Below are 10005 nucleotides of genomic sequence, written 5' to 3' on the forward strand. Positions count from 1 at the left end.
GAGTCCACGTCTTGTTGCCCCTTTTTCCCTTAGGGAGACTAAATACATACAGAGAGAAATGCACTCACAGGAACGAACATCCAGCTCAATACCATTGTTAGCCTGTTCTATGGTGATTTACCACCTGGGTGCAACTTCTTTTAGCCCAGCAATGCTTTTCACAGAGTAAAACTTTCCTGTAGTATATCAGTCTGATCCCGCCTATTACGGTCAGTCCAGCACCGAAATACCAGGCAATTCTTCTCTGAACAAGGAATACAGCAACCCCAGACGATCGTTTCGGCCTTCATTGGGCCTCGTCAGTGAGGTGTAGCCACATTCCTCTAAGCACACTGAGCAAGGAGTCCACGTCTGGTTGCCCCTTTTTCCCTTAGGGAGACTAAATACATACAGAGAGAAATGCACTCACAGGAACGAACATCCAGCTCAATACCATTGTTAGCCTGTTCTATGGCGATTTACCACCTGGGTGCAACTTCTTTTAGCCCAGCAATGCTTTTCACAGAGTAAAACTTTCCTGTAGTATATCAGTCTGATCCCGCCTATTACGGTCAGTCCAGCACCGAAATACCAGGCAATTCTTCTCTGAACAAGGAATACAGCAACCCCAGACGATCGTTTCGGCCTTCATTGGGCCTCGTCAGTGAGGTGTAGCCACATTCCTCTAAGCACACTGAGCAAGGAGTCCACGTCTGGTTGCCCCTTTTTCCCTTAGGGAGACTAAATACATACAGAGAGAAATGCACTCACAGGAACGAACATCCAGCTCAATACCATTGTTAGCCTGTTCTATGGCGATTTACCACCTGGGTGCAACTTCTTTTAGCCCAGCAATGCTTTTCACAGAGTAAAACTTTCCTGTAGTATATCAGTCTGATCCCGCCTATTACGGTCAGTCCAGCACCGAAATACCAGGCAATTCTTCTCTGAACAAGGAATACAGCAACCCCAGACGATCGTTTCGGCCTTCATTGGGCCTCGTCAGTGAGGTGTAGCCACATTCCTCTAAGCACACTGAGCAAGGAGTCCACGTCTGGTTGCCCCTTTTTCCCTTAGGGAGACTAAATACATACAGAGAGAAATGCTCTCACAGGAACGAACATCCAGCTCAATACCATTGTTAGCCTGTTCTATGGCGATTTACCACCTGGGTGCAACTTCTTTTAGCCCAGCAATGCTTTTCACAGAGTAAAACTTTCCTGTAGTATATCAGTCTGATCCCGCCTATTACGGTCAGTCCAGCACCGAAATACCAGGCAATTCTTCTCTGAACAAGGAATACAGCAACCCCAGACGATCGTTTCGGCCTTCATTGGGCCTCGTCAGTGAGGTGTAGCCACATTCCTCTAAGCACACTGAGCAAGGAGTCCACGTCTGGTTGCCCCTTTTTCCCTTAGGGAGACTAAATACATACAGAGAGAAATGCACTCACAGGAACGAACATCCAGCTCAATACCATTGTTAGCCTGTTCTATGGCGATTTACCACCTGGGTGCAACTTCTTTTAGCCCAGCAATGCTTTTCACAGAGTAAAACTTTCCTGTAGTATATCAGTCTGATCCCGCCTATTACGGTCAGTCCAGCACCGAAATACCAGGCAATTCTTCTCTGAACAAGGAATACAGCAACCCCAGACGATCGTTTCGGCCTTCATTGGGCCTCGTCAGTGAGGTGTAGCCACATTCCTCTAAGCACACTGAGCAAGGAGTCCACGTCTGGTTGCCCCTTTTTCCCTTAGGGAGACTAAATACATACAGAGAGAAATGCACTCACAGGAACGAACATCCAGCTCAATACCATTGTTAGCCTGTTCTATGGCGATTTACCACCTGGGTGCAACTTCTTTTAGCCCAGCAATGCTTTTCACAGAGTAAAACTTTCCTGTAGTATATCAGTCTGATCCCGCCTATTACGGTCAGTCCAGCACCGAAATACCAGGCAATTCTTCTCTGAACAAGGAATACAGCAACCCCAGACGATCGTTTCGGCCTTCATTGGGCCTCGTCAGTGAGGTGTAGCCACATTCCTCTAAGCACACTGAGCAAGGAGTCCACGTCTGGTTGACCCTTTTTCCCTTAGGGAGACTAAATACATACAGAGAGAAATGCACTCACAGGAACGAACATCCAGCTCAATACCATTGTTAGCCTGTTCTATGGCGATTTACCACCTGGGAGCAACTTCTTTTAGCCCAGCAATGCTTTTCACAGAGTAAAACTTTCCTGTAGTATATCAGTCTGATCCCGCCTATTACGGTCAGTCCAGCACCGAAATACCAGGCAATTCTTCTCTGAACAAGGAATACAGCAACCCCAGACGATCGTTTCGGCCTTCATTGGGCCTCGTCAGTGAGGTGTAGCCACATTCCTCTAAGCACACTGAGCAAGGAGTCCACGTCTGGTTGCCCCTTTTTCCCTTAGGGAGACTAAATACATACAGAGAGAAATGCACTCACAGGAACGAACATCCAGCTCAATACCATTGTTAGCCTGTTCTATGGCGATTTACCACCTGGGTGCAACTTCTTTTAGCCCAGCAATGCTTTTCACAGAGTAAAACTTTCCTGTAGTATATCAGTCTGATCCCGCCTATTACGGTCAGTCCAGCACCGAAATACCAGGCAATTCTTCTCTGAACAAGGAATACAGCAACCCCAGACGATCGTTTCGGCCTTCATTGGGCCTCGTCAGTGAGGTGTAGCCACATTCCTCTAAGCACACTGAGCAAGGAGTCCACGTCTGGTTGCCCCTTTTTCCCTTAGGGAGACTAAATACATACAGAGAGAAATGCACTCACAGGAACGAACATCCAGCTCAATACCATTGTTAGCCTGTTCTATGGCGATTTACCACCTGGGTGCAACTTCTTTTAGCCCAGCAATGCTTTTCACAGAGTAAAACTTTCCTGTAGTATATCAGTCTGATCCCGCCTATTACGGTCAGTCCAGCACCGAAATACCAGGCAATTCTTCTCTGAACAAGGAATACAGCAACCCCAGACGATCGTTTCGGCCTTCATTGGGCCTCGTCAGTGAGGTGTAGCCACATTCCTCTAAGCACACTGAGCAAGGAGTCCACGTCTGGTTGCCCCTTTTTCCCTTAGGGAGACTAAATACATACAGAGAGAAATGCACTCACAGGAACGAACATCCAGCTCAATACCATTGTTAGCCTGTTCTATGGCGATTTACCACCTGGGTGCAACTTCTTTTAGCCCAGCAATGCTTTTCACAGAGTAAAACTTTCCTGTAGTATATCAGTCTGATCCCGCCTATATATATATATATATATAAAATGGCTAACCTCACTAATCCACAATTAATTTACAAGTTATCTTCATCATTCTGTTTGCAAAAATCTTACAGAATGATGGTGCAGAAGATAGAAAGTAAATAATGAAAAAGAGGGGGCTGGAAGAAAAATAGAGAAAACCGATTCAACTGAAACAGCTTTCCTTAATTAATCTTAATTAATTAATCTTAATCTACACTGATAGTCACAAAAATGTATTGAACACCCATATCTAGGATGCCAGCTATCCAAACAACAAATGAGCTTAAATATTTAACTTGCAATCAGTTAAATATGTATCAAGCTAAAAATATACAATAAATCAGAAAAATAATAAAATTTATAAATAATAAAAATTAAATCAATAAAAGAAAAATGTATAGTATTCTAGTACATAAATCCTAATGTACCAAGTATGGCAGAAAATTATATTGCATGCAATTCAAGTGACCGGTCACAGAAATAAAAAGAACTCCCGGGAGTGTATAAAGAGAACATGTACCGTCCTTACAGTCTCTTGTTATAGTAAGGTATGGGGGGACAAATAGTGAATTATTAGTGTAATATCCCCAAAATCCAGGGCATGTCGGTTAGGATGAAATAAAAAAAAAATCTCCTAGATAATAGATTACTCCTTTATGTTATAAGAGGGAGCTATGCCTTGCTGAACGAGTACTTATGTGCTTAAGATAACACATTAATCATTAGTAGGGACGCCTTTATAGGGCGTCCCTACTGATGATTAATGTGTTATCTTCTGCTTACATAACGGTGTAGAAAAAGGTATTTCATACCTGCACAGTCCTTAGGAGATCACATACATTTCACTGTGGAGTAGGGAAAAAGGATGCCGCTATCTTTACCTCCAATTGAAGAAACTCTGAAATAGGCTTAGTGTATTTCTGTCATACATCTCTCACAGCCATTCAGTCTTTCCTAGGGGGTGGTACCACAAAGCTCCTTACTCACACAGCCACTCAATTTTATTTTGGAGTTGTGTCAAGAATCTCCTTCCTTGCAGGGCCCAACCTATGGTGCCTATAGCTCTAAGTCTGGGACAACATCCGTTCCAGTAACTATATATATATATATATATATATATATATATATTTGCCAAAATAAATGCACTCATAGGAATTTGTGTCATCAGTGAAGTCAAAATTTAATGTAAATACATTTTGACTTCACTGATGACACAAATTCCTGTGAGTGCATTTATTTTGGCTTCTGTATGATCTACATTTATGCACCCAGGTAGTTGACCCAGGAGGATGTATTAATGGGGTGGAGGGTGCTCATAAGTTTACATACCCTGGCAGAATTTATGATTTCTTCACCATTTTTCAGAGAATATGAATGATAACACAAAAACTTTTCTTTCACTCATGGTTAGTGTTTGGCTGAAGCCATTTATTATCAATCAACCATGTTTACTCTTTTTAAATCATGACAACAGAAACTACCCAAATCACCCTGATCAAAAGTTTACATACCCTGGTGGTTTTGGCCTGATAACGTGCACACAAGTTGACACAAAGGGGTTTGAATGGCTATTAAAGGTAACCATCCTCATCTGTGATCTGTTTTCTTGTAATTACTGTGTGTGTATAAAAGGTCAATGAGTTTCTGGACTCCTGACAGACCCTTGCATCTTTCGTCCAGTGCTGCACTGACGATTCTGGAGTCTGAGTCATGGGGAAAGCGAAAGAATTGTCAAAGGATCTGCGGGAAAAGGTAGTTGAACTGTATAAAACAGGAAAGGGATATAAAAGGATATCCAAGGAGTTGAGAATGCAAATCAGCAGTGTTCAAACTCTAATCAAATCATGATTCCGATTTTAAACAACTTTCTTCTATTCTTTACTTCTATTATCACATTTTCTTTGTTCTCTTTGTATTTTTTGTTGAAAAGCAGGAAAATAAGCGCAGAAACATTCACACTTGTGTAGGACTATATGGCAGCTGTTTTTCAAGAATACTATCTGCAAGTGCATTAGACGGCAGCATCCATCTGCAAGAGCATTAGACGGCAGCACTATTTTCTGCCATTTAGTGTTCCAGACACCTACCATGGTATCCCTTCAGTTGAGAATAGTTTTATGCTTTATCTTAATCACAAAAGAAAAGTTTTGGGTTTCATATAAATTTAAAGGAAGATTGTACATTAAAAAATGTTTGCCATGTATATAAAAAACATTTGCACATGTCAAAATGTAAATGTTAAGTTCAATCTGTAAACATTTAAATAGAAATAAATACTGCAATATTGGCTTTAAACTTCTTATGAATACTCACTGGTTTATAAAGACTGTTGGCTCTTCTTTTTTCTATTGTAGATGGATTGATTTATTCGGTACAGGAACCTGAGATTTTTTTTTATTTTTTTTTTTTAAAAGGGAAAAATAAGTAAATTTTAAAATACCTTAATTTAGATGAATTAAAGAAAAAGGTTGATTACGATGGCCCTTTAAGGATATTTTTATATGAGCTTGGGCTGGTTTTATGTGCAAGTCAGCTGTTATCATTCATCTCTTGTTAAGCAGAGATTTCTTTATCAATGTTTAGCCTTGTGACCTGGGATTGTGAGTCTTACTTTAAAGAGCCCCCCACTTGTTTATAATGAACATATTTTGTTTATTTTTCATTTTGCACTATTTTGGAAATATTCTTTTCTATTGTTTTCTAGGTTGCAGAAAACCGGTGCAAGAAAGTGTGTACTTCCAAGTCTGACTTGAGGTCCAATGACTTCAGTATTGTTGGAAGCTTACCAAGAGACTTTGAGTTGTCCAATTATGACTGTTATGGAAAACCAATTGAGGTCAACAATGGTCTTGGAAAATCTCAAGCAAAGAACAACAAAAAACCACCTCCTGCGAAACCAGTGATTCCATCAGAAGCAAAACGAATTGATCTTTACTCAAGAGCATTATTTCCATTTTGCTTCTTGTTCTTTAATGTTATTTATTGGCTAGTATATTTATGATAACACTGTCTCTCTGAATATAAAATAAGCTTTCTCATCACATTGTCTAAATCTGACTTGTGATCTTGTCTACATTTGCAAAGCAATATCTTACATTGTAGATGACATGTAATTGTAATGGAAATATGGCTTTTTTTTAAAAAAAATGGAAGCATGACACTGCAATGTCTGTGCTTAAAATCAATGTATATAAACATAAAGTATAATTCCCTTTATGCTATAAATAATCTAAAATCCCCAAACTTTACAGTTTTAATATGGAAAGTTATGAAATGCTTCCATAATGAGACTCATGCACGTTGAGTATCATTAAAAATGATAGTACTATATATGTAGTATTTAAATGTAATATTTATTTTTAGATGAAAATGCATTGTATACATTTGGATATCATTCTGTCCAAATAGGATGTACAGTTCTTCATAATATATAGACTGACTTCGTTATAAAAAAATTAGATTAAAAGGCTCTTGTCTGTGTAAGATAATAACCAGAGACTATTTTTTTGTAAATTTAACTAAGAAATTGCTCTGTATTCTTGACATTAGCTCAAGTTAATGTGTAAAAATTATGCTGATTAAAAACTGTAAACTAATGTGTGTCTCATCTGATCTTCACCAAACAGCTATGGGTACTTTTGAGACAAAACAAACAAGAATTGTATAAAGCTCACACCTCTATGTTCACCACAGATTATCAGTGATCTCCCAAAACTGCTAAAAGCAGGGGTCTGTATGGACAGATAAAAGTGCAAATAAAATATAGTAGAAATAAAAATGTCATCTAAATCGAATGAATCTATATTTTAATAAAATATTAGATAAAATCACAGAAAAAAGTTGTGGCCACAACATACAATAGTTAAAATATAAGCACGATATATTGAAATCCGGATGTAAACACTATAAAGCAAAGTCTCAAATAGATACTCTGTATGAAAGACACTAAATGATTCATTGAATGTGGAGTTCAATTGATGAAATAAAGTTTTGTATTCCTTGGAACACTCTTACCGGACCTCCGATGGTTCACAGCATTGATTATAAAAACGAAGAGTTACGTGAAAGTGCACTTCACTGATAATAAGTATGTCACTCATAATAAGTATGTTTTGAACATACTTATCAGTAAAGTGCACTTTCACACTCATTGTTTTTGGAGGACATTGGAGCAATTCACTCTTTACCGGTTTCCAGATTGGCCAGCCGAATACACATGTTGAGGCAAGTCACATGACCGCAGACCCTGGGAGAGACGCTGTGTGAGTGTGAACGCTGAGATTGCGTTTGAAACTGGAACACACATTGGTGATCTAATCGATGACAAGGGGCCTCAAACAAGATGTAGTTGATGCTGTTAACCATCGGAGGTCCGGTAAGAGCATTCCAAAGAAAAAATGGGATAAGGGTAAAAGCTAAGACATGTGTGATAAAGAATTATAGAAGGGTACATGGAGGAGAAGGGTTATACACTGATTGCACTATTATTTAAGACTAAAGACACTTTGTAGGGTTTTCTGAAAGGGACATAAATTGGCATAAGTATGCTGTAGCTCTATAGCCCCTGTTAACTTTCTTTTGATACACTGCTAGAAAGCATCATTTAAATAAAAACAAATGTTTTGTTGTAATGGTAAGATATGCACTGCATGCATGCAGTGCAGATTTCCATGCTAATTTAGGCACCAGATTATAAATATAATCTGTGCACCACACACCACATCCTTGTTTGGGTTATAGTATGCAGTTTCCCTTTAAGACTTAATTTCTGTTACCAATACCAGCCCCATTAGCGTAGCCAATGACACTGAAACAAGCTGTTTTATTACCAATATTTTACCAAAAATCTGTTTATTGTAATAAAAATGAAAGGGAAAACATGGCATTTAAAAATTATTGTTTTGATGTAGGAATGACTGAACGTGCATGTAAAAATAAAATCTGAAAAGTATAACTACTAAAAATAAATGAGCAAGACCTTTTTATGTCAGCAATATACTTTTAATATATTAGCCTGTGTTAACTGACTTTTTGTGTCTCTCCTTCCAATACATTAGATATTGCCATGCAATAGCTTTGTATTCTGCTAAGGTGTTTTTTGGTAATTTTTTTTTACATTTCTGTGGCTCTCAAGTTTATTAAGAGTGTTTCTTTTTGATGTTGTTATGCAGCACAAATTACAAATCGGATATAACAAGAAAATCATTATCTTGACTCCCCCTGTTTAATATTCATAACAGAGAACCCTTCTCCCCCTCAGAGTAGATATAACTTACCGCTCCCCAAGTTTACTACTACCTAAGTTTCAGTGTTACCACAAGCCCCTCCTACTCTTAGTTCTGTCTGGATTTTGAGCAGGATTAAGCCTGTCCTTCAGTGTTACCTCACTAGGGCTACAGGTAGATACTACTCCTGCAGACCTTGGTCAAGTTGCTGATTAAAAATCTTTTAAAACCTTTATTTCTTTCATGTAATTAGCAAGAGTCCATGAGCTAGTGACGTATGGGATATACATTCCTACCAGGAGGGGCAAAGTTTCCCAAACCTCAAAATGCCTATAAATACACCCCTCACCACACCCACAATTCAGTTTTACAAACTTTGCCTCCCGTGGAGGTGGTGAAGTAAGTTTGTGCTAGATTCTTCGTTGATATGCACTTCGCAGCAGGCTGGAGCCCGGTTTTCCTCTCAGAGTGCAGTGAATGTCAGAGGGATGTGAAGAGAGTATTGCCTATTTGAATTCAATGGTCTCCTTCTACGGGATCTATTTCATAGGTTCTCTGTTATCGGTCGTAGAGATTCATCTCTTACCTCCCTTTTCAGATCAACGATATACTCTTATATACCATGACCTCTACTGATTCTCGTTTCAGTACTGGTTTAGCTATCTACTATATGTAGATGAGTGTCCTGGGGTAAGTAAGTCTTATTTTTTGTGACACTCTAAGTTATGGTTGGGCACTTTATATGTAAAGTTCTAAATATATGTCTTTAAACTTATATTTGCCTTGATTCAGGATGATCAATATTCCTTATTTCAGACAGTCAGTTTCATTATTTGGGTTAATGCATATGAATATTCAATTTTTTTCTTACCTTAAAAAATTGTTTTCAAATTGACTTTTTTCCCTGTGGGCTGTTAGGCTCGCGGGGGCTGAAAATGCTTCAATTTATTGCGTCATTCTTGGCGCAGATTTTTTTGGCTCAAAAAAATTCTGTTTGTCATTTCCGGCGTCATTCTTGATGCCGGAAGTTGTTCGTGATTATGTCATTTTTTGACGTTTTGCGCTAAAAATGTCGGCGTTCCGAATGTGGCATCATTCTTGGCGCCAAATAATTTTAGGCGCCAATAATGTGGGCGTCTTTTTTGGCGCTAAAAATGTGGGCGTCATTTTTGTCTCCACCTTTTTTTCACATTATTTCAGTCTCATTTTTCATTGCTTCTGGTTGCTAGAGGCTTGTTCATTGGCATTCTTTCCCTTTCCTGAAACTGTCATTTAAGGAATTTGATAATTTTGATTTATATGTTGTTTTTTCTATTACATATTGCAAGATGTCTCAGATTGACCCTGGATCAGAATCTACTTCTGGAAAGACGCTGCCTGATGCTGGTTCTACCAAAGTTAAGTGTATTTGTTGTAAACTTTTGGTAACTGTTCCTCCGGCTGTAGTTTGTGATGAATGTCATGATAAGCTTGCTAATGCAGATAGTATTTCCATTAGTAATATACCA

At 38.8% G+C, this 10005-nt stretch overlaps 1 protein-coding gene across 1 annotated transcript in view; it reads left to right on the plus strand.

Moving 5' to 3' along the window:
- Positions 1–6868, plus strand: part of GLRB (glycine receptor beta) — a 437385-nt gene extending 430517 nt beyond the window's left edge. The window contains exon 10 of the mRNA XM_053703772.1: positions 5977–6868. Within this exon, the coding sequence (XP_053559747.1) occupies positions 5977–6273 (297 nt within the window). The 3' untranslated portion in view covers positions 6274–6868. The remainder of the gene's footprint in view (positions 1–5976) is intronic.
- The last annotated feature ends 3137 nt before the right edge of the window (positions 6869–10005 follow it).

The sequence above is a fragment of the Bombina bombina genome, chromosome 2 (genome assembly GCF_027579735.1).
Source record: "Bombina bombina isolate aBomBom1 chromosome 2, aBomBom1.pri, whole genome shotgun sequence".
In the NCBI taxonomy this organism is placed as follows: Eukaryota; Metazoa; Chordata; class Amphibia; order Anura; family Bombinatoridae; genus Bombina; species Bombina bombina.